Source organism: Oncorhynchus tshawytscha, linkage group LG11, assembly GCF_018296145.1.
Source record: "Oncorhynchus tshawytscha isolate Ot180627B linkage group LG11, Otsh_v2.0, whole genome shotgun sequence".
Classification (NCBI taxonomy): domain Eukaryota; kingdom Metazoa; phylum Chordata; class Actinopteri; order Salmoniformes; family Salmonidae; genus Oncorhynchus; species Oncorhynchus tshawytscha.
In genome coordinates this window covers 49,966,359-49,992,345 of record NC_056439.1, presented here as the reverse complement: position 1 = coordinate 49,992,345, position 25,987 = coordinate 49,966,359, and the positions used below count along the sequence as shown (strand labels likewise).

Genomic DNA, 25,987 nt, shown 5'->3' with positions numbered 1-25,987 from the left:
CCTAAAGAAAGTTGTGTGAAAAAGGGAATGGGGTGGTTACATTTTCTGTCCTGGACAAAGGAACTCAAAAGGTGTGATGCTATTAATGAATAAATGTTGATCTGAATGTGCAAATAGTCAGGAATGATTTGTGAGGAAGTTGGATGAAAAACAGATTTGGCTCGTTAATCTATATGGTCCAAATCAGGATGATCCATACTCCTTCCAAAATATTTATGCCAATTTAATGAACTTACAGGCAACAAACGATCAAATCATTATGGTGGGAGACTATAACACAGTGTTATGCACCGTGCCCTTAAGGAGATCACAAATGTTATGGACACATTAGAAATAGTGGATATTTGGCAACTAAAAAACCCTAGTGAGATCTTCATGAAGGAGACTTAATCAAGCTAGTGGTCTTGACGACTTCTCTCTTTCTAGCTTGCATCAAAGGTTCAAGTATTGATCGGGGACAGAATGCGATTGGATCATCTAATTGGCCTTCACACAACTCTTACAGAATTTCCACGTGGACTCGCCTTCACATAACTCTTACAGAATTTCCTGGGATATTGGAAATGTAGTCCGTCTACTGGAGAACAATGTATTCTTTAAGACAAAAATGTTCCAGTACAATATAGGTTCAGCAAATCCCCTTATTGGTTGGGATACCTTTTTTTTTTTTTATATGTACTTTTTTTTTCAAACATGTCATTCAATATTAATCAAAAAGCAGTGTGTCTGAAGAGACGAGACTAACAAGGGAAATGCATTAACTGTCAGTACAGGTAGATGGCAATAAAAACAGTTCTACAGAGATAAAGCTAACTGGATGAAATATATATATATATATATATATGGTGAAAAATGCACAATTCTTCCTGAATCTCCCACACAGTAATGCTACCAAAAATAATTAGCTGAAAGTGGAAGGTAAATATGTTAAGCAGATGGGGAAAGAGAACCAATCAATGACAATTAAGGATTTCTTTCCAAAAAAAAAGAAAGAACCTCTCACCCTCAATGACAATTTACTTATTTTTATTACTATTTATATTCTATTTCTTTCCAAATAATACAAAACATTTAAAATTTAACAAAAAGATCCGTGCCAAATTACAAAGGAATACATTTTTTTGAGGCTATTAAATCCTTTGTCTGAAAAAAAAGAAGTTTTTTTAATATATACAGTTGAAGTCAGAAGTTTACATACACTTAGGTTGGAGTCATTAACTCGTTTTTCAAAATTGTAGACCTCCACAAGTCTGGTTCATCCTTGGGAGCAATTTCCAAATGCCTGAAGGTACCACGTTCATCTGTACAAACAATAGTATGCAAGTATAAACACCATGGGCCCACGCAGCCGTCATACTGCTCAGGAAGGAGACGCGTTCTGTCTCCTAGAGATGAACGTACTTTGGTGCGAAAAGTGCAAATCAATCCCTGAACAACAGTAAAGGACCCTGTGAAGATGCTGGAGGAAGCGGGTACAAAAGTATCTATATCCACAGTAAAACAAGTCCTATATCGACATAACCTAAAAGGCTGCTCAGCAAGGAAGAAGCCACTGCCCCATAACCGCCATTAAAAAGCCAGACTACGCCTTCTCTGTAGTGATGATTCACGCTTCACCATCTGGCAGTCCGATGAACTAATCTGGGTTTGGCGGAAGCCAGGAGAACGCTACCTGCCTGAATGCATAGTACCAACTGTAAAGTTTGGAGGAGGAATAGTGGTATGGGGCTGTTTTTCATGGTACAATGCTCCTTAGATCCAGTGAAATGAAACCTAACGCTACAGCATTCTAGACGTTTTTCTGCTTTCAACTTTGTGGCAACGGTTTGCGGAAGGCCCTTTACTGTTTTCAAAATGCTAATGCCCTCGTGCACTTAGCGAGGTCCATGAAGTAATGGTTTGTCGAGATCGGTGTGAAGACTGACTGGCCTGCACAGAGCCCTGACATCAAACACCTTTGGGATGAATTGGAACGCCGACTGCGATCCAGGCCTAATCTCTCGACATCAGTTCCCGACCTCACTAATGCTCTTATGGCTGAATGCTGCAGGGACTTGCTTCCGATGTTCCAACATCTGATGGAAAGACTTCTCAAAAGAGTGTAGGCTGTTAGAGCAGCGAAGGGGGGGGACCACCTCCATATAAATGCCCATGATATTGGAATGAGGTTATCGACGAGCAGGTGTCCATAGTTTAGGTCATGTAATGTATGTAGGAACTTGACTGTGTGGTGTTTCCTACCAACAAGTATCACAATGTGTATAACACCTTTTTTTTCAAATTTTGGCCCTCAATGTTCACCTCTTGAACATCAGACTTTGAAGCCTCATCTTCACTGTCACTTTCCTCGTCAGGCTCAAAAAGCCTCAAATTCGCCCAGATTGCCACCAATTTCTCAAACCTTGTATTGGTTAGCCTGGTGTGTGTGTGTGTGTGTGTGTGTGTGTGTGATCCCAAACAGGGACTAGTTGCAATCTGGGGCAGTGAATTGAGGGTAGGACTCCTCCACTTTAGACCAAGCAAGTCTTCATGTTCGCAGCATTGTCTGTCACCAGTGCAAATACCTTCTGTGGTCCAAGGTCATTGATGACTGCCTTCAGCTCATCTGTAGAGACCTGTGTCTGTTGTCCCTTGTGTCGGTGCTCTTGTAGAATACTGGTTGAGGGGTGGAGATGTAGTTAATTATTCCTTGCCCACAAACATTCTACCACCCATTAGAGATGGTTGCAATACAGTCTGCTTTCTCTATGATTTGCTTGACCTCCACTTGAACTCTGTTGACCTCTGCATCCAGCAAATGAGTAGATAAAGCATGTCTGGTTGGCGGGGTGAATGCTGGGCGAAGAACATTCAGAAATATCTTCCAATACACATTGCCTGTGAGCATCAGAGGTGAACCAGTTGCATACACAGCTCGAGCAAGACATTCATCAGCATTTCTGACTACGTTCCTCCATTGAGTCAAAAAAACCTTCTGATGACCGTTCCACAGGTGCATGATCATTAATTGTTTGTTTCATTTAACAAGCATGGGAAATGGTGTTTAAACCCTTTACAATGAAGATCTGTGAAGTTATTATTTTTACGAATTATCTTTGAAAGACATGGTCCTGAAAAACGTTTATTTTTGTTTGTTGCTGACTTTAGATTTTATGACATTCACCCCACCCAGTATTGTACTGAAAACGTACCAGAAAGCATGTAGTCCTGGGTTCACAGTGTAGTAGTGTGGGCTCAATAGCATCTCATTACTATGCAAGATCGTAAGAATCAGCTGTACATGTGATGGAAGGAATTCACTGTGCATGCAGAGGGTTGCAATTCCATTGAATTGGGGGATAGTTTAACCAAAATATGTCACAAGACCTATACTTGCTTTATTTGTATATAATTTTTTGTATGTCATTTTTTTTTTAAAGTTATAAACTAAGCAAAATTCCAGGGTGTTACATTCCATGGTAAATTACCGGGAAGTTTCCAACCCTGCTTCAGAAGTGAATATTGTGTGTGGTAGGTTATAGACAGCGTCTGTATTTCACTTTTCCATTTAACCCATCTGAACAGTACAATGACCTTGATGTGCCATTTTTATTTATTTTTTTGTAATCCCATCTTGTGACTAGCTCATTTGTATAGTGGCTCACTATCACACAGAATATATTTCTCTAACAATAGGCTTCTGTTCTGGCTCTCCCTTCTCTTTTATTTTCAATTTCTGTTATTGAAATAAAATCCTACATTGTCCTTTTTTATTTTTCCGTAACACCAGGTAAGATAATAAAACTAAAATTAATATAATGGAAGAAAAACCTCCATGAATTCCACAATAATTATACAGGAATGGCTTTTCACAGCATTTTTCTCCTTATTCACAACCTCCCGCCCTTCATCCACACAGTATTTCATGACCCCAAACCCAGCCGACCGCGGATAATACCTGCAGGATGCGTGTGTGATGGAGGGTTAACACTTCAACTTATGACTCGGTTGGTTGCAACACCAGGGTTGTGGGTTCAATTCCCAGTATGGGGAAAAAAAGATTTTAATATATGTGCTTAACTGTAAGTCTCTTCTGGATCAGAGCGTCTGCTAAATGACTCAGAATGTACCCTGAAAGACCCTCCAGCTTTTCCCGGAGCTCTTCGGGAGCACAGGTTTGGCCACCCCTGGAATCACTAACATAATTAGTCACATGTGTTTTTATAGCCATTGACCCAGATAGGAATGTATTGTGTTGTTTTTTTAAAAATATACCAGACAACAAGTTCAGTGTCACAAACTAAACCCATGATCCACAGAGTTCATTTTGAATGTTTTGTGCTCATTTGGTCACACACGCGTGTGCGCTTGTGCATGTGTGCAGCCCAGGGCCTCCTGTAACACCACACAGCACTGCGCCCAGAGAGAAAGAGAGGGGAGAGGAGGAGGGGTGGGTAGGTAGGTAGTCAGCTGATGTTGGGGCCATGGGATAGCCAAGTGGGGGGGGTCCTTCGTCAGCACTGAGAGGTGTCCATAGCTCTGCCTGACTGAAACGCCAGTCTTGTATGCGTTCATGTTGTACTGACATTAGCCACAGGTGACACATTAAACAGTCCTGAACAGCAGATGGTATTGGTGGTAGGTATCGGTGGCATCTGTGAACACACCTGTGTGTGTGTGTCCTGTGGGATGCTGGTCTATTAGGCTGAGCTGCTTCATGGCACATTGTATTTAAGGACATCCACAATGTACTAATTTATACCCACATGAACATTCCTTACCCAGCTTACGGATATCCCTGACCCTCCAAGATTCCCTTGTGTCTCTCTCTGTGTGTGTGTGTAAATGCGTATGCTCGGGGACATGTGAATGAGCTGTTCTTGAAAGACATCACAAGATGGATTCCTCGTTCACTCTGCACTCACCAACTGATATTGGGGGAGCTGCCCTGCTTTCAACTGGCTCTGGTGGGGAGGGGAGGCTGTCCTGCTTTCAACTGGCTCTGGTAGGGGGAGCTGTCCTGGTAGCTGTCCTGGGGGGTGTTCTGCTGTCAACTGACTCTTGAAAGTTGTATTAGTAGATTGCCCAATTTGCTCTTTCTAAATTGGCTAGTGCATCATCAGTTATTGCATACCTTAGAGCAGGTATTCCCAAACTGGGGTACGCGCAATGCCGTCGGGGGGGGTGCACCAAATAAAATTGAGATTCACATTTTAAAATATTTTTAAAAATCTTCACATTTTCAAACAGTCCATATGTACGCTTTTATAACATACAGAAGTAGCGACACACCGATATGACATTTTTGGCCAATACCTGATATTTTCCTTGCCAAAAACCCCATACAGATTTTATAAAAAATTGCGTCACTACAGTCCCTGGTTCGAATCCAGGCTCTATCACATCCAGCATTGGATTGGGAGTCTCATAGGGCGGCACACAATTGGCCCAGCGCCGTCCGGGTTTGGCTGGGTTAGGCCGTCGTTGTAAATAAGTATTTGTTCTTAACTGACATCAAATCAAAGTTTATTTGTCACGTGAACCGAATAAAACAGGTGTAGACAGTGAAATGCTTACTTACAGGCTCTAACCAATGGTGTGTGTGTGTGTGTGTGTGTGTGTGTGTGTGTTGGTAAGTAAAGAAATAAAACAACAGTAAAAAGACTAATATAGCCTTGCTACTGTTATTTTCAACAGACACCGGTTAGTCAGGCTGATTGAGGTAGTATGTACATGTAGATATGGTTAAAGTGACTACGCATATAAGAAAAACAGAGTAGCAGCAGCGTAAAAGAGGGGTTGGGGGGGGTCACACAATGCAAATAGTCTGGGAAACCATTTGGTTCATGTTCAGGAGTCTAATGGCTTGGGGGTAAAAACTGTTGAGAAGCCTTTTTGTCCTAGACTTGGCACTCCGGTACCGTTTGCCATGCGGTAGTAGAGAGAACAGTCTATGACTGGGGCGGCTGGGGTCTTTGACAATTTTCAGGGCCTTGCTCTGACACCGCCTGGTGTAGAGGTCCTGGATGGCAGGCAGCTTTGCCCCAGTGATGTACTGGCCGGTACGCACTAATACTCTGTAGTGCCTTGCGGTCGGAGGCCAAGCAATTACCGTACCAGGCTGTGATGCAACCCATCTATGTGATGCTCTCGATGTTGCAGCTGTAGAAGCTTTTTGACTTGCCTAGTTAAATAAAGGTTACACACACACACACACAGACCAAACATTTATTTTGTTGGCATTTTACTTAAGTCCCCATTACCAGTAAAACATAACCAAAACCTCTTTCTGTTCCATTGTTCAGTCGTTTCATTCTCAAGCAGGATTTCTATGGAACTCCGTTTGGGTCTTTGCGTGTCAGAAAAGATGCACGTCAAATCAGGAACTGAATATGACTGCACGTCACAATAATTTAACGTATTCACACTTTTTTTTTTAACGTAGTTATTACACTATCACTTGTATTTCATATGTCGCAACGATTCATCTATATATGCTGTGATGCTGGTAAAGTTGTCTCGCGCACCTACAGTGCTGGTCATAAATAAAAATAAAGGTAACTAGCTGATAGATGCAAGCAATGTTCTTCCCCAAAAACGACATCTGTTTCAGTAGCTATTCTTAGCTAGCTAACTATATAGTGTCATCATCTAAAATAACCCTAGTTTATAAGATGGTTCTTATTTGATTCATGGTGGTCGGACCCATCTATGTGAAGCTAGCCACAATAAGGATGAGCCACAATAGTGGACTATGCAGTTAGCCTTCAAAATAAAAGTATGTCATTGACAGTGATACAAAAACATATTGAAACAGACGTCGTTTTACTATCTGTAATTAGCTAGGTGTCATCTAAAATAACCTTAGTTTATAAGATGGTTCTTATTTGATTTAATGTTGGTCGGACCCATCTATGTGAAGCTAGACACACAATAAGGATTAGCCCCAATAGTGGACTTTGCAGTTAGCCTTCAAATCACACTAGATGTATTAGACTTTAGAATTGCATTGGTGGCATACTTATTTCACTGTACAGCCTTAACCTATGGATGGTGGATCAATGAGATGGGGGGGTATCAGTCTTCTCAGTGACACCCAGAGAACATTAGCGTCGTAGCTCTTATTGCGGGACTCTGAAACAACTGTGAATTGAGCCACATTTATTGTCAACCCATGTGTATTGAACACTGTTCCAGAGGAAAAACAACACTGCGTGGATGCTTTTGGAGTCTAAGAACTCTGAAGAGGACGTTGGGGGGGGAATATATCTTGGCTATTGAGGAGATTGTTACACAATTTCATTGATCCCCAATCCTTAGGTAAAGCTGCACAGTGTAATATGAATGTCAATACACCCAATAGGCTGACTGTGTCAGTCCTGTGATAAGCGCTACAATGCAAATTGTGGTCTGTGGGTATCCCCAAGTACACCGATACCCCATTTCATTGCTTCACATTTCAACCTTGTTTAACATTATTTAGTCTAAATATGGCATCATTCCACCAATTTGTAATCTTCTGCATAATTTTTGAAGGCAAACCGCAAATTCCACTATTGTGCCTAATTCCTTATTGTGGCTAGCTTCACAACACATGGTCCGGTCGAGCCTCACTAGCCAGATGAAGCTAACTGGCTGCTTCTAACGTTAGCTTTGGGCAACAGGGTTAAGTAGCTGGCTAGCTTTTTATTTTCATGAGCTGAAGTTCAACTTCAATAGGTGAACAACAAGTGGCTACCTAGTTATTACTCACAAGGATTCCTAAATCATTGCTAAGAATAGTGAAAATAACTGCAGTTTCCTACTGGTCATTTGTTTTCAGGTTGTGTTGGTTCTAGGTAGCTAGCTAGCTAGCCCAGAAGTTGTGGTCGAACAAATGATGCTTTATTACCAATGCGGTATTGTAAACACATCGTTTGTGGCCGGTGTTTGCTTGTTTGCAGACTTTTTTACGGCTTTGATAGTGCTACTGGTATTAGTTGTGGTGGTTCTTGGCTTGCATGTACACATTAAGAACACACACTATTCTGTAATAGAACTGTTATTTGATGTGTCAAATTTAAAGCTTATTTAACTAGTCAAATAGTGTTTATTGTCAGTGTTATTTGACGTGTATCTTTTGTTGACACGCAAAGACCCAACCGGCGTTCCATAGTATGTTGTGAAGCTAATAGCAGTGACGTTATTACTGTGTAACTCCGGTAGGGCAACATCTGGTAACGTTAGAGTGTACTGGTGCTCGTCCAGTCGGCGAAAGCCAACATCATCCACGACAGAACAGTTGATTGTCAAGGGAAGTGTTCTTGCTCATTCAAATGACTGCTCGACTTGTTTACTACTCAATCCACACAGCAGACATTGTGGGCTAGGTTAGGAATGCTGTGTTGCACGTGTAGCGCAACATTTTACATGGCGTCATTAGGTATGCACGTCAGCTTTGACATCTGTTTTTCACATTGTCGTTAAACTAGACATTGAGCCTATACCGATGTTGGCATTCTTAGCTATATCGTTCCGATATATCATGCATTCCTATACAGAAGTGCGCTGGTTATCAAGGGGTAAAGTATTGACATGTTTTTTTTTTTATTGAGAGAGGAGCGTAAAGTTTTCTTAACTGACCATAATTTTCACTGATCTGACCGATTTGCATGATGACGAGTTTCTCACATGACTGGCAAATAGGGGTGATGTTTTTTTCTAGGATTACAGGGACTCTAACTACACTGCTCAAAAAAATAAAGGGAACACTAAAATAACACATCCTAGATCTGAATGAATGAAATATTCTTATTAAATATTTTTTTTTTTACATAGTTGAATGTGCTGACAACAAAATCACACACAAATTATCAATGGAAATCAAATGTATCAACCCATGGAGGTCTGGATTTGGAGTCACACTCAAAATTAAAGTGGAAAACCACACTACAGGCTGATCCAACTTTGATGTAATGTCCTTAAAACAAGTCAAAATGAGGCTCAGTAGTGTGTGTGGCCTCCACGAGCCTGTAAGACCTCCCTACAACGCCTGGGCGTGCTCCTGATGAGGTGGTGGATGGTCTCCTGAGGGATCTCCTCCCAGACCTGGACTAAAGCATCCGCCAACTCCTGGACAGTCTGTGGTGCAAAGTGGCGTTGGTGGATGGAGCGAGACATGATGTCCCAGATGTGCTCAATTGGATTCAGGTCTGGGGAACGGGCAGGCCAGTCCATAGCATCAATGCCTTCCTCTTGCATGAACTGCTGACACACTCCAGCCACATGAGGTCTAGCATTGTCTTGCTTTAGGAGGAACCCAGGGCCAACTGCACCAGCATATGGTCTCACAAGGGGTCTGAGGATCTCATCTCGGTACCTAATGGCAGTCAGGCTACCTCTGGCGAGCACATGGAGGGCTGTGCGGCCCCCCAAAGAAATGGCTGACTGACCCACCGCCAAACCGGTCATGCTGGAGGATGTTGCAGGCAGCAGAACGTTCTCCACGGCGTCTCCAGACTCTGTCACGCCTGTCACATGTGCTCAGTGTGAACCTGCTTTCATCTGTGAAGAGCACAGGCCGCCAGTGACGAATTTGCCAATCTTGGTGTTCTCTGGCAAATGAAAAACGTCCTGCACTGTGTTGGGCTGTGGTCTGTGGTCCCCACCTGCAGAACCACTCCTTTATTGGGGGTGCCCTCAGAGCATGCGCAGACCAGCTGGCCGGTGTGTTTACGGACATATTCAATCAATCCCTATACCAGTCTGCTGTTCCCACATGCTTCAAGAGGGCCACCATTGTTCCTGTTCCCAAGAAAGCTAAGGTAACTGAGCTAAACGACTACCGCCCCGTAGCACTCACATCCGTCATCATGAAGTGCTTTGAGAGACTAGTCAAGGACCATATCACCTCCACCCTACCTGACACCCTTGACCCACTCCAATTTGCTTACCGCCCAAATAGGTCCACAGACGATGCAATCTCAACCACACTGCACACTGCCCTAACCCATCTGGACAAGAGGAATACCTATGTGAGAATGCTGTTCATCGACTACAGCTCGGCATTCAACACCATAGTACCCTCCAAGCTCGTCATCAAGCTCGAGACCCTGGGTCTCGACCCCGCCCTGTGCAACTGGGTACTGGACTTCCTGACGGGCCGCCCCCAGGTGGTGAGGGTAGGCAACAACATCTCCTCCCCGCTGATCCTCAACACTGGGGCCCCACAAGGGTGCGTTCTGAGCCCTCTCCTGTACTCCCTGTTCACCCACGACTGCGTGGCCATGCACGCCTCCAACTCAATCATCAAGTTTGCGGACGACACAACAGTGGTAGGCTTGATCACCAACAACGACGAGACGGCCTACAGGGAGGAGGTGAGGGCCCTCGGAGTGTGGTGTCAGGAAAATAACCTCACACTCAACGTCAACAAAACTAAGGAGATGATTGTGGACTTCAGGAAACAGCAGAGGGAACACCCCCCATCCACATTGATGGAACAGTAGTGGAGAGGGTAGCAAGTTTTAAGTTCCTCGGCATACACATCACAGACAAACTGAATTGGTCCACTCACACAGACAGCATCGTGAGGAAGGCGCAGCAGCGCCTCTTCAACCTCAGGAGGCTGAAGAAATTCGGCTTGTCACCAAAAGCACTCACAAACTTCTACAGATGCACAATCGAGAGCATCCTGGCGGGCTGTATCACCGCCTGGTATGGCAACTGCACCGCCCTCAACCGTAAGGCTCTCCAGAGGGTAGTGAGGTCTGCACAACGCATCACCGGGGGCAAACTACCTGCCCTCCAGGACACCTACACCACCCGATGCTACAGGAAGGCCATAAAGATCATCAAGGACATCAACCACCCGAGCCACTGCCTGTTCACCCCGCTGCCATCCAGAAGGCGAGGTCAGTACAGGTGCATCAAAGCTGGGACCGAGAGACTGAAAAACAGCTTCTATCTCAAGGCCATCAGACTGTTAAACAGCCACCACTAACATTGAGTGGCTACTGCCAACACACTGTCAATGACACTGACTCTACTCCAGCCACTTTAATCATGGGAATTTATGGGAAATGATGTAAATATATCACTAGCCACTTTAAACAATGCTACCTTATATAATGTTACTTACCCTACATTGTTCATCTCATATGCATACGTTGATACTGTACTCTATATCATCGACTGCATCCTTATGTAATACATGTATCACTAGCCACTTTAACTATGCCACTTGGTTTACATACTTATCTTAATAATCAAGATAGCTTAATAATTTTGCACGCCCAATTTTTCAGTTTTTGATTTGTTAAAAAAGTTTGAAATATCCAATAAATGTCTTTCCACTTCATGATTGTGTCCCACTTGTTGATTCTTCACAAAAAAATACAGTTTTATATCTTTGTTTGAAGCCTGAAATGTGGCAAAAGGTCTCAAAGTTCAAGGGGGCCGAATACTTTCGCAAGGCACTGTATGTGAAGCTTGCCACAATAGTGGACTTTGGTTAGTCTTCATAATCCGTTTTGTCACCAAAACCCCATATACTACCCACCACTGCGACCTGTACGCTCTCGTTGGCTGGCCCTCGCTTCATACTTGTCGCCAAACCCACTGGCTCCAGGTCATCTACATGTCTTTGCTAGGTAAATCCCTGCCTTATCTCAGCTCACTGGTCACCATTGCGGCACCCACCCGCAGCACGCTCTCCAGCAGGTACATTTCACTGGTCACCCCAAAGCCAATTCCTCATTTGGCTGTATTTTTGTGAAGAATCAACAACAAGTGGGACACAATCATGAAGTACATTTATTGGATATTTCAACTTTTTAACAAATTTGAAAAATTGGGCTCCAAAAATTATTCCAAAAAAACTGCAAAGGTCCCCTTGCAAAAACAGCTCGAGCTCAGTGAGGTTGGATGGAGAGCATACTTTGTTCTTTCCACAGATTCTCGATTGGCCTTTCTTTACAGTTCTCTGCTGCCAGTGACTGAACAAACTTCAAAAATCGCTGAAGCCGGAGACCCATGTCTCCCTCACTAACTTTAAGCACCAGCTCTCAGAGCAGCTCTCAGATCACTGCACCTGTACATAGCCCATCTGTAAATAGCCCATCCAACTACCTCATCCTCTTACTGTATTTATTTTGCTCCTTTGCACCCCAGTATCTTTACTCGTGCAGAAGATGACTGTGCATCTATCACTCCAGTGTTTAATTGCTATATCATAATTACCTTGCCACTATGGCCTATTTTTTTGCCTTACCTCCCTTCTTACCTCATTTGTGCACACTGTATGTGTTATATATATATATATATATATATATATTACTTTTTTTCTACTGTGTTATTGATTGTTCCATGTGTAACTCTGTATGTGCCAAACTGCTTTGCTTTATCTTGGCCAGGTTGAGGTTGTAAACGAGAACTTGTTCTCAACTAGCCTACCTGGTTAAATAAATAAAATAAAAAATAATTATACTAGTTGTATTCATGTGCATCACTGTCAATGACATACTTTTTGTTTTGAAGGCAAACCGCAAATTCCACTATTGCCTAATCCTTATTGTGGCTAGCTTCACAACACAACCCGGTCTGGTATATCCTCACTAGCCAGATGAAGCTAGCTGGCTGAAAGACATTTTCAGTGATACGTCTAAGGCGAAATCCATCAACGCCAAGATAATGGAATTCTTTGCCCTTGACAATCAACCGTTCTCTGTCGTGGGTGATGTTGGCTTTCGTTGACTGGTCGAACACGTGTGTACACAATTTTTCAGATGTTGCCCTACCGGAATAACACAGTATTGTTGAAACTCACATCCCTGAGCTACTTGCTATGAGCGTCAATGCTGTTAGCTTCTCGACTGACATTCGGACCAACAAGTTCAGCCCCATGGGCATTATGGGTCAACGAGGATTTCCTACTGAGGAAAGCCGTATTGCTCAATAATGTCCTGGTTCTCATACCGCTGATGCCATTTCAATGGCATTTGAGAACATATTTAAAACTTGGAAACATGAACACACTCATAACGCCATTCGAACAACTGACTTGAGAAAGCTCATCAACTGTGTCTGCAGCAGACGTGATACCCTCTGTCATGGCATTGAAACCCCTGCTCAACAAAACTGCCCACACAGACTGTGGGGTTAACTTACAAAAGTACTCAAGGCTGTGAACAAGCGATTCGGTGGCATTATGAGGCCCTCTACTGTGTCGCCACCATGCTCGATGCTAGGTACAAGGACCGCTACTTCCATGCTCGATGCTAGGTACAAGGACCGCTACTTCCATGCTTGATGCTAGGTACAAGGACCGCTACTTCCATGCTCGATGCTAGGAACAAGGACCGCTACTTCCATGCTAGGAACAAGGACCGCTACTTCCGTGCTCGGAACAAGGACCGCTACTTCCGTGCTCGGAACAAGGACCGCTACTTCCGTGCTCGGAACAAGGACCGCTACTTCCGTGCTCGGAACAAGGACCGCTACTTCCGTGCTCGGAACAAGGACCGCTACTTCCGTGCTCGGAACAAGGACCGCTACTTCCGTGCTCGGAACAAGGACCGCTACTTCCGTGCTCGGAACAAGGACCGCTACTTCCGTGCTCGGAACAAGGACCGCTACTTCCGTGCTCGGAACAAGGACCGCTACTTCCATGCTCGGAACAAGGACCGCTACTTCCATGCTCGGAACAAGGACCGCTACTTCCATGCTCGGAACAAGGACCGCTACTTCCATGCTCGGAACAAGGACCGCTACTTCCATGCTCGGAACAAGGACCGCTACTTCCATGCTCGGAACAAGGACCGCTACTTCCATGCTCGGAACAAGGACCGCTACTTCCATGCTCGATGAAGAGAGGCCACGGACAGACAGTTGAAACTTCACTGCTTGACATGATGAAATCCTGGTTAAGAATTAAACTGAACAACGAAAACAGCACAGCAAATAAGTGAAAGAAATCGGTTTTGACTGTTTTACTGGTAATGGGGACATATGTAAATGTCAATAACTTTTTTGTGTGTGTGTGTGTAACCTTTTATTTAAGTAGGCAAGTCAGTTGAACATTCTTATTTACAATGACGGCCAATTGTGCGCCGCCCTATGGGACTCCCAATCACGGCCGGATGTGATACAGCCTGGATTTTAACCAGGGTCTGTAGTGATGCCTCATGCACTGAGATGTGGTGCGTTAGACCACTGTGTGTGTAAACTATTTAATTGTACTAGTACGTTTTAAAAGTCTGCTTTATATAGGTATCGATTTGTTTTGGAAAGGAAGGTATCGGCCAAAAAATGGCTCAACGGTGCATCCCTAGTATAAACTTTGCCACGGTGCATAGAAGCTGTTCTGGCTTGTGGTGGACCATGTTGTATTTTCCAGTTACCTGTATATCCTGTCCAGGAAGTCCACAGGCGTAGAGCTGATGAAACTGTGGGTTTGCCCACAACCAGTCAAAAACAATCTCCGGGAAGCTCATCTGCGTGCTCGTCGTCCTCACCAGGGTCTTACGCCCCTCGATCCTGGAAGTGTAAACACGCCAGACGTCATCAGAAGTGTCCACTTTATTTGAGGGGATAGGGTGTGTTAAGTGTTGATCTTTATTAGCAGTTTGTCATTAAGCAGGAATGTGTCTGTCTACACGGCAGGTATGACCAGTATTAGCAAACCGGAGATACTGCATTAAAGCGAACACTGTCATACACACATTCTCACACACACACAGCCCTTCTATTGAATTGGGTGATTGAGCAGCATGCTAATGTGGTGATTCAGAGCAATATGAAATCAACTGATCTTGTCTGCACCAGGCCAGGGAGTGGCTCCCAGATTACACCTAATATAACCCTGGACAGGTTAGATCAGAGCTCTTACACCTTGTTTCCTCGAGAGCCTCTCCTGTTTTTTTTTTCTCGAATTACAGTTGTAACTAACCTTATTCAGCTTATCAACCAGCTAATTATGTGAATCCAGTGCACTAGATTAGGCTTGGAGTGAAAAAACCTACAGCAGGGTTACTCTCCAGGAACAGGGTTGGAGTCTAAACCTACAGCAGGGTAACTCTCCAGGAACAGTCTAAACCACAGCAGGGTTACTCTCCAGGAACAGGGTTGGAGTCTAAACCTACAGCAGGGTAACTCTCCAGGAACAGGGTTGGAGTCTAAACCTACAGCAGGGTAACTCTCCAGGAACAGGGTTGGAGTCTAAACCTACAGCAGGGTAACTCTCCAGGAACAGGGTTGGAGTCTAAACCTACAGCAGGGTAACTCTCCAGGAACATCCCAATTATAGGTCGCTGGTGCAAAACCAAAAAGGTGTTCTCTCTTTCTCTTCTGTCCTCATCCACTCCCCTTCATGGATCTGAGATGACTGCACAGTTCAATATAGCTTCTACCATACCGCTTTCACCTGTTCAATCATAGCAGACCTGTAAAGTAGGCTGGAGAGCAGAAGAGGCCAGTTTAAAAGAAAATCATAATAATAATGGAATGCAGCCCTCCCTAGGTCTACGCAACAAGCTAGAACAGTCACTGAGTTCAAGAACCGTTCTGTTGTCTGAACCGTGTCCTCATATAGCCTCCTATCGTATGTGTATCTCTATTGTGTTAGGTATTAAGGTGACATCATCAGATCGGTATGTAGCTACAGTGTCGTGAAAGGCATCACGTCGGTCCTGTTTGGTTGATTTTCCTCCATGCTGTAATTTTATTCGTAATACTGGAGAAATCTGGTTTGGTTCAGTTGCTCTGACTCCACTTCCTGAAACACTGGCAACTGTTAAACATCAGCTAAGGTAATCTGGCTGTTTTTAGAGTATTTCGTTAGGATCCCCATTTAGCTGTTGCGCATCCAGCTCTTTATCTACTCATCCCGAGGTTCATAGTTGTTGCACAGAGTTTCTAACCCCAGAGGTGCAACATCGCCAGACTTCAACGAACTCTTGCGAAGCAGACCAGGGTTTGGGTTTTTAGAAATCAATGAATAACCCTGTCCAACATGAAGTCTGGTGTGTGTGTGTGTGTGTGTGTGTGTGTTGACAGTGAATAACCCAATCCCGTCCAACATGAAGTCCGAGGCGAAGAAAGCTGCCAAGATCCTGAGAGAGTTTACTGAGATCTCCAACCGCACTGGGCCTGACAAACTCATCCCAGGTGTGTGAATGTGTGCGGGGTGGGTGTATGTGTATGTGTTCCTGTTCATCTGAGTGTGCTCGTTTTCATCCTGCCCTTACTCTCATCTCTGACTCATACCTAATAATTTCTCTCATTCTCGGCATGGCTTTATGGTGATGTCATCAGGGTTTTGTCAGGTAGACTCAACAGCCTTGGTTTCTCAAATTACTGCCTCGCCTGGTTCACCAACTACTTCTCAGAGTCGTCTGGCAGTCTCTTGGGGGTGCCACAGGGTTCAATTCTCGGGACGAATCTTCTCTGTATACATTAATGACCTCGCTCTTGCTGCTGGTGATTCGCTGATCCACCTCTACACAGACGACACCATTCTATATACATCTGGCCCTTATTTGGACACTGCTAACAAACTTACAAACGAGCTTCAACGCCATCCAACACTCCTTCCGTGGCCTCCAACTGCTTTTAAATGCTAGTAAAACTAAGTGCATGCTCTTCAACCGATTGCTGCCTGCACCCGCCCGCCTGACTAGCATCACTACTCTGGCCGGTTCTGACTTAGAATATGTAGACAACTACAAATACCTAGGTGTCTGGTTAGACTGTAAACTCTCCTTCCAGACTCACATTAAGCATCTCCAATCCTAAATTAAATCTAGAATCGGCTTCTTATTTCACAACAAAGCCTCCTTCACTCATGCTGCCAAACATACCCTCGTAAAACTGACCATCCTACCGATCCTCGACTTCGGCGACGTCATTTACAAAATAGCCTCCAACACCCTACTCAGCAAACTGGATGCAGTCTATCACAGTGCCATCTGTTTTGTCACCAAAGCCCCGTATACTACCCATCACTGCGACCTGTATGCTCTCGTTTGCTGGCCCTCGCTACATGTTCGTCGCCAAACCCACTGGTTCCAGGTCATCTATAAGTCTTTGCTAGGTAAATCCCCGCCTTATCTCAGCTCACTGGTCACCATAGCAACACCCACCCGTAGCACGCGCTCCAGCAGGTATATCTCACTGGTCATCCCTAAAGCCAATTCTTCCTTTGGGCCGCCATTCCTTCCAGTTCTCTGCTGCTAATGACTGGAACGAATTGCAAAAATCTCTGAAGCTGGAATCTTATCTCCCTCTCTAACTTCAAGCATCAGCTGTCAGAGCAGCTTTCCGATCACTGTACCTGTACACAGCCAATCTGTAAATGGCACACCCGACTACCTCATCCCAATATTATTACTTACCCACTTGCTCTCTTGCACCCCAGTATCTCTACTTACACATCTGCAAATCTATCATTCCAGTGTTGTAATTATTTCTCCTCTGTGGCCTATTTATTGCCTTTACCTCCCTACTCTTCTACATTTGCACACACTGTACATAGATCTTTCTATTGTGTTGTTAACTGTTTGTGTAACTGTTGTTTTTGTCACACTGCTTTGCTTTATCTTGGCCAGGTCACAGTGGTAAATGAGAACTTGTTCTCAACTGGCCGACCTGGTTAAATAAAGGTGTTCTCAACTGGCCAACCTGGTTAAATAAAGGTGTTCTCAACTGGCCGACCTGGTTAAATAAAGGTGTTCTCAACTGGCCGACCTGGTTAAATAAAGGTGACATAGTAAAAACCTGTTTTTATTGTGACGTCATCAGGGTTTTGTCAGGTGACAGTCCTCCTTTCCGGATATTGCAGGTAATTGTGTCATAGCAGGACCTGCTAATCATTTGTGCTTTTTCCTCCCTCCAGCCAATATATTAGCCAAGTGTCAGGGCCTGGCCATCATCACAGTGATCAAGGCAGGCTTCATGATCACAGCTCGAGGCGGCAGCGGTATAGTCATCGCTAGACTGGCTGACGGACGTAAGTTCACCACCACACACACACACACACACTATATGGTCATCGCCTGGACATTAGCTCATTACATCCTCCCTCTCACTAGGTTGGTCTGCTCCCTCTGCCATTGGTATAGCTGGTCTGGGCGGTGGCTTTGAGATTGGAGTTGAGGTAGGTTGACCACCAGACACACGAGGGATCCAGCCTAACATTTTCCCTTGCTCTCCTCTTGGGTTAAAAGAACATGTGCACAGTGTCACACAATAGAAAACATAGGATTAATTCACTAAGCTCTATTAAGATGTGTGACTACTGGTAAATAAGTTCATCCAGGCATTTGTTTTGACAATTCAGCCTATTTAAAAAAATAAAATAAAAAATCTCCCCATTTTTGTGGTATCCAATTGGTAGTTACGGTCCTGTCCCATCGCTGCAACTCTCGTACGGACTCGGGAGAGGCAAAGGGCAAAGTCCTCCGAAACACAACCCAGCCAAGCCGCACTGCTTCTTGACACAACACCCGCTTAACCTGGAAGCCAGCCGCACCAATGTGTCGGATTGCGTGATGGGACAAGGACATCCCTGCCGGCCAAACCCTCCCCTAACCCGGACGACGCTGGGCTAATGGGTCTCCTGGTCATGGCCGGCTGCAACAGAGCCTGGACTCGAACCAGGATCTCTAGTGGCACAGCTAGCACTGTGATGCAGTGCCTTAGACTACTGAGACAGAGCCTGGACTTGAACCAGGATCTCTAGTGGCACAGCTAGCACTGTGATGCAGTGCCTTAGACTACTGAGACAGAGCCTGGACTTGAACCAGGATCTCTAGTGGCACAGCTAGCACTGTGATGCAGTGCCTTAGACTACAGAGACAGAGCCTGGACTTGAACCAGGATCTCTAGTGGCACAGCTAGCACTGTGATGCAGTGCCTTAGACTACTGCGCCACTCAGGTGGCCAGAAAATTAGCCTATTTGTTTTGTTAATTTACTGTCAAGCCTCCAGAATTGTTTTGTTTTTCTGGGGGTTTCAGTGGAGATTATAGGCCTAATTACCTATGCATATATTTTGTCCAGGTGGGTGAGGCTTGTTTTCTATTACAGAAATCATGAGGATAATGTACTTTTACTGTTTGACAAATTCATGGTCTTATTTGCCCCAGGTGGAATGTACAGATCGCACCAGTGCGACCAATACATTTTTCTGTTTTTGCCCACACAGCCAAGTCAAAGGGTCGCAAAGGGTCTCAAAGGGCAAAATACAACTAAGTGGTCTGGTTTTCCAACAGGCCCAGTTGGGAGGTTTCCCAAATGTCCTCCTTATTCCCTCATGATTCTGTGACATAAATCCTGTTTTATTGGGGATGTTTGTGAAAATGAGTCAATTTATTAAATTTTTTGTTATCGAGTTCATATTTCAATATGTCCATGTAGTTTCATTGATTGTTGTGAACTTCACAACTAAAACAGGATATATTTTCTTACTCTGTTACACAAGCATGAAGTCAGTTGTAGTTAACTTCTTCTTCCCAGAGTGAGCGCTGGCTCAGGACATCCTCTCAGAGAAGTTTGTTCTCAAGACATCGGCGTGAATAAAGGATGTTCGGATTTATTCGATTTTTGAGGAAGTTACTGAAATTTTACACCCCAGAGGCCGTGCTCCATCCAGACCCTTATCGTGGCTGACTCCAGACGCCGTGTTCCATCCAGACCCTTATCGTGGCTGACTCCAGACGCCGTGTTCTTCCCAGACCCTTAAGATTTTGTTTCTGCTGGCGGAATCAACCTGTCAGCAGATGTACAGTACATTCGGAAAGTTTTCAGACCCCTAGACTTTTTCAACATTTTGTTACAGTACGTTAGACTTATTCTAAAATTGATTTAAATTGTTTTTTTCCCTCATCAATTTACACACATTACCCCCATAATGACAAAGCAAAAACAGGTTTTAGTCATTTTTGCAAATGTTAAAAAAGCACCATTAGCAGCGGCTACAGCCTCGAGTCTTCTTGTGTTTGACGCTACAAGCTTGGCACAGCTGCATTTGAGGAGGTTCTCTCATTCTTCTCTGCAGATCCTCAAGCGCTGTCAGGTTGGATGGGGAACGTTGCTGCAGAGCTGTTTTCAGGTCCTACCAGAGATGTTCGATCGGGTTCATGTCCGGGCTCTGGCTGGACCACTCAAAGACATTCAGACTTGTCCCGTAGCCACTCCTGCGTTGTCTTGGCTGTGTGCTTTAGGTCGTTGTCCTGTTGGAAGGTGAACCGTCGCCCCAGTCTGAAATCCTGAGCGCACTGGAGCAGGTTTTCTTCAAGGATCTCTCTGTACTTTTCTCTGTTCATCTTTGCCTCGATCCTGACTAGTCTCCCAGTCCCTGCTGTTGAAAAACATCCCCACAACATGATGTTGTTGAAAAACATCCCCACAACATGATGTTGCCACCACCATGCTTCACCGTAGGGATGGTGCCAGGTTTCCTCCAGACGTGACGCTTTGCATTCTGGTCCAAGAGTTCAATATTGGTTTCATCAGACCAGAGAATCTTGTTTCTCATGGTCTGATGAAACCAATATTGAACTCTTGGGCCAGAATGCAAAGCGTCATGTCTTCAGGTGCCTCTTTGCAAACTCCAAGCAGGCTGTCGTGCCTTTTACTGAGTGGCTTCATTCAGGCCACTACCATAAAGGCCTGATTTTGTGGAGTGCTGAAGAGATGATTGTCCTTCTGGAAGGTTCTCCCATTTCCACAGGAACTCTGGAGCTCTGTCAGTGAGCTCAACCCAGAGTCTCATAGCAAAGGGTCTGAAAAATTTTGTAAATATGGGTTTTCTGTTTTATTTTTAATGCATTTACAACATATTTTCAAAACATGTTTTCTCATTGTCATTATGGGGGACTGATGAGGAAAACAATAGATCAAATCAATTTTAGAATAACGTAACAATGTGGAAAAAGTCAAGAGGTCTGAATACTTTCCGAATGCACTGTAAAGGAAATGAAGCAATACACTGAGTGGACAAAACATTAGGAACACCTGCTCTTTCCATGACAGACTGACCAGGTGAATCCAGGTGAAAGCTATGATCCCTTATTGATGTCACGTGTTAAATCCACTTCAATCACTTTAGATGAAGGGGAGGAGACGGGTCAAGGAAGGTGTTTTTTTTATTTATTTTTTAGCCTTGAGACATTTTAAGACATGGATTGTGTATGTGCCATTCAGAGGATGAATGGGCAAGGCAAACGATTTAAATGTCTTTGAACGAGGTCTGATTTTAGGTGTCAGTCGCACTGGTTTGATTGTGTCAAGAACTGCAACGCTGCTGGGTTTTTCACGCTCAAACAGTTTCCTGTGTGTATCAAGAATGGTCCACCACCCAAAGAAGATCAAGCCAACTTGAACAAACTGTAGGTTTCATTGGAGTCAACATGGACCAGCATCCCTGTGGAACTCTTTTGACACCTTGTCGAGTTCATGTCCCAATGAGTTGAGGCTGTTCTGGGGGTAAAAAAGGGGCATCTCAATATGAGGAAGGTGTTCCTAATGTTTTGTACACTCAGTATATATATGTGTAGGAAGTGATTTAGAGGCTTGCCTTTTCTGTCCATCAGGTGACTCATTATGTTTCTGTTTTATAGCTTTTGATTGTTTTTTGGTTGCTGCCAGTCTCGCGCTCTCTCTCACACACACTCACACACACTCACACACACTCACACACACACACACTCACTCACACACACACACACACACACACACACTCACACTCACACTCACACTCACACTCACACTCACACTCACACACTCTCACTCTCACACACACACACACTCTCACACTCTCACACTCTCACACTCTCACACTCTCACACTCACACACTCTCACACACTCTCACACACTCTCACACACTCACACTCACTCACACTCACACACACACGTGACTCAAAGCAGTATTGTTCTCTCTGTCCTCGGCTGTCTGAAGGTTATTCATGTGAACAGAGGTAACATGTATTAAAGGACCAAATCTCTATTTTTGATGTAAATGTCATGTTATAGAAGAGTCAATTCACCATTTTACGATTTCTCTTGTTCATCCAAATGGCAAATCACTTCCTCGTTGTGTAGTACGAACAAAAAGCTCCAATAAACAGAAGGGGCTTTGTGGTGTCTAAAATGACTTATTTTGGTGTTTTTGGAGCTTTTGTTTGGATTTTTCAGGGCCCCCAACCAACAAATTTAAATTAATAAACCTGAATACTACACAACAAGGATGGGGAAGTGATTTGCTGTTTGGGGTTAAGTTTCTCAAAAGCAAGTGAAATCACAGTTATCTTGACCCTCTCATAACATGCCATTTAAGTTGAAGTCGGAAGTTTACATACACTTAGGTTGGAGTCATTAAAATTAGTTTTTCAACCTCTCCACAAATTTCTTGTTAACAAACTATAGTTTCGGCAAGTCGGTTAGGACATCTTTGTACATGACAGAAGTCATTTTTCCAACAATTGTTTCCAGGCAGGTTATTTCCCTTTATAATTCACTGTATCACAATTCCAGTGGGTTAGAAGTTTATATACACTAAGTTGACTGTGCCTTTTAAACAGCTTGGAAAATTCCAGAAAATTATGTCATGGCTTTAGACGCTTCTGACAGCCTAATTGACATCATTTGAGTCAATTGGAGTTGTACCTGTGGATGTATTTCAAGGCCTACCTTCAAACTCAGTGCCTCTTTGCTTGACATCATGGGAAAATCTAAAGATATCAGCCAAGACCTCCAAAAAAAATTGTAGACCTCCACAAGTCTGGTTCATCCTTGGGAGCAATTTCCAAACGCCTGAAGGTACCATGTTCATCTGTACAAACAATAGTACGCAAGTATAAACACCATGGGACCACACAGCCGTCATACCGCTCAGGAAGGAGACTCGTTCTGTCTGCTAGAAATTAACGTACTTAGGTGCGAAAAGTGCAAATCAATCCCAGAAAAACAGCAAAGGACCTTGTGAAGATGCTGGAGGAAACGGGTACAAAAGTATCTATATCCACAGTAAAAACGAGTCCTATATCGACAACCTGTAAGGCCGCTCAGCAAGGAAGAAGCCACTGCTCCAAAACCGCCATAAAAAAGCCAGACTACAGTTTGCTACTGCACATGGGGACAAAGATCGTACTTTTTGCAGAAATGTCCTCTGGTCTGATGAAACAAAAAGAGAACTGTTTGGCCACAATGACCATCGTTATGTTTGGAGGAAAAAGGGGGAGGCTTGCAAGCAGAAGAACATCATCCCAACCGTGAAGCACGGGGGTGGCAGCATCATGTTGTGGGGGTGCTGTGCTGCAGGAGGGACTGGTGCGATTCACAAAATAGATGTCGTCATGGGGGAGGAAAATTGTGAATATATTGAAGCAACATCTCAAGACATCAGTCAGGAAGTTAAAGCTTGGTTGCAAATGGGTCTTCCAAATGGACAATGACCCCCAAGCATACCAAAGTTGTGGCAAAATGGCTTAAGGACAACAAAGTCAAGGTATTGGAGTGGCCATCACAAAGCCCCTGACCTCAATCCTATAGAAAATGTGTGGGCAGAACTGAAAAAGCGTGTGTGTGCAAGGAGGCCTACAAACCTAACTAACCTTCTCCCAGTCTGCCCGCCCTCTCCCTCCCCTCTCTGTGTCCCCCGCTCTCTCCCTCCCTCTCTGTGTCCCCCGCTCTCTCCCTCCCTCTCTGTGTCTGCCCGCCCTCTCCCTCCCTCTCTGTGTCTGCCCGCCCTCTCCCTCCCTCTCTGTGTCTGCCCGCCCTCTCCCAGTCCGACCTAAACACCACTCTGTCTCTGTGTGTCTAGGTATCAGACCTGGTGGTGATTCTGATGCAGCGCAGGGCGGTGGATTCTTTCTCTAAAGGAGGGAACCTCACTCTGGGGGGCAACTGTACTGTGGCGGTAGGACCGATGGGGAGGTGAACACACACACACACACACACACACACAATCTTGGTTCATGGTTGGCCAAAACCAGTCAGTCAGTCCAACCATGGCTCATCCCTCTTGATGTGTTCCAGCCCCGAGGCTGTGGGTTAGGGGCTCCCCGAGGTGGTGGGTTATACCCCTTATTTAAACTGGACGCTTTGTGGACACTTGAATGTCTGGGCAGGGATTGTGGAGGGGAAATAGTTTTGTGACATGTGTTTTGGGTTGGGGTAGTACTTACTGTGTGTTGACAGAAGAAGTGAGAGCTGTAGAAGTGGTTGATGTTTTATAGGGTGGAGGCGTGTGTGTGTGTGTGAGGGGTTGCTCTTGTTGTCACAGGTTAATCGTTGTCTATGAGTAGAGGTGAAATGCTGCCTGAAGCAGACTCCCTCTCAGGCTTTATTTAGAATGACACGCCAGGTTGGGTAATTAAAATAAGAAACATACAGTTATCATCAAACAAGGCAATGGGGTGGTGGTGTGTCTGAGGGTGTCTGTTTTAAATATAGCAACAATAAAACGAGAGGTTAATGTCAGATGGGAGTGCCCTTTTCTTTGTTCAGGTAGCATTTAGAACATGGGACCTCCCTTGCACACACAGACACATGTCTGGGTTTCTTCAATTTTAATTTCACCTTTTTAGTTAACTAGGCAAGTCAGTTAAGAACAAATTCTTATTTACAATGACGACCTGAAGTTTTTTTTTAATGGTCTCCTTCAATACTCATCGCTAAGTAGTGGGATTCTGATCAGTGTACCATACTCAACACTCCGATCTTCCTCTATCTCTCATGTGTGTGTGTGTGTGTGTGTGTGTGTGTAGGAACGTGGAGGCTGATGTAGCGCTACGTAGTACAGCAGCAGTGTTTACCTACTGTAAGTCCAGAGGCCTGTTTGCTGGAGTCTCTCTGGAGGGATCCTGCCTCATAGAACGCAAAGACACCAACCGCAAGTACGTTACACACCGTGTGTGTTGTAATATTGTGTGTGTGTGTGTTGTATTAATGTGTGTGTGTGTTGTATTAATGTGTGTTGTATTAATTTGTGTGTGTTGTATGTGTGTGTGTGTGTGTGTGTGTGTGTGTGTTGTATTAATGTGTACGTGTGTTGTATTAATGTGTGCGTGTGTTGTATTAATGTGTGTGTGTGTTGTATTAATGTGTGTGTGTGTTGTATTAATGTGTGTGTTGTGTGTGTTGTATGTGTGTGTGTGTGTGTGTGTTGTATTAATGTGTACGTGTGTTGTATTAATGTGTGCGTGTGTTGTATTAATGTGTGCGTGTGTTGTATTAATGTGTGCGTGTGTTGTATTAATGTGTGTGTTGTATTAATGTGTGTGTGTGTGTTAGGTTCTACTCCCAGGACATCCGTGCGTCGGCCATATTGAATGGAGATGTAGAACCTCCCCCAGAAGCTGATGACCTGTACTGTGTCCTGGAGAGCTACACAGATAAATACACTACTGAGTGGACAGCCAAACACCTAGCGCAGAAGGTACTATATTATTAAAATGCACTACATGACCATAAGTATGTGGCTCGGCAAACATTTCATTCCAAAATCATGGGAATAAATATGGAGTTGGTTTCCCCCTTTGCTGCGATAACAGCCTCCACTCTTCTGGGAAGGCTTTCCACTAGATGTTGGAACATTGCTGTGGGGACTTGCTTTCGTTCAGCCACAAGAGCATTAGTGAGGTCGGGCACTGATGTTGGGCGATTAGGCCTGGCTCACAGTTGGCGTTCCAATTCATCCCAGAGGTGTTCGATGGGGTTGAGGTCGGGGCTCTATGCAGGCCAGTCAAGTTCTTCCACACCGATCTTGACAAACCATATCTGTATGGACCTCACTTTGTCATGCTGAAACAGGAAAGGGCCTTCCTCAAACTGTTGCCACGAAGTTGGAAGCACAGAATCATCTAGAATGTCATTGTATGCTGTAGCGTTAAGATTTATCTTCACTGGAACTAAAGAGGCCTGAACCATGAAGCTTCCTAATGAACAGTTATTGTGCTGAAGTTGTTTCCAGAGGCAGTTTGGAACTTGGTAGTGAGTGTTGCAACCAAGGACAGTTGATTTTCATGAGCTT

The 25,987-nt window shown here is 44.3% G+C and overlaps 1 protein-coding gene across 4 annotated transcripts in view; it reads left to right on the top strand.

The window, feature by feature from the left end:
- Window positions 1–25,987, top strand: part of sh3yl1 (SH3 and SYLF domain containing 1) — a 47,356-nt gene that overhangs the window by 12,012 nt on the left and 9,357 nt on the right. For all 4 annotated transcript variants that reach the window (XM_042330258.1, XM_042330256.1, XM_042330257.1 and 1 more), the window contains exons 2-7: window positions 16,012–16,122; window positions 17,849–17,962; window positions 18,045–18,109; window positions 23,777–23,889; window positions 24,723–24,851; window positions 25,249–25,393. In XM_042330258.1, coding sequence (XP_042186192.1) covers window positions 16,012–16,122; window positions 17,849–17,962; window positions 18,045–18,109; window positions 23,777–23,889; window positions 24,723–24,851; window positions 25,249–25,393 — 677 coding nt within the window. The remainder of the gene's footprint in view (window positions 1–16,011; window positions 16,123–17,848; window positions 17,963–18,044; window positions 18,110–23,776; window positions 23,890–24,722; window positions 24,852–25,248; window positions 25,394–25,987) is intronic.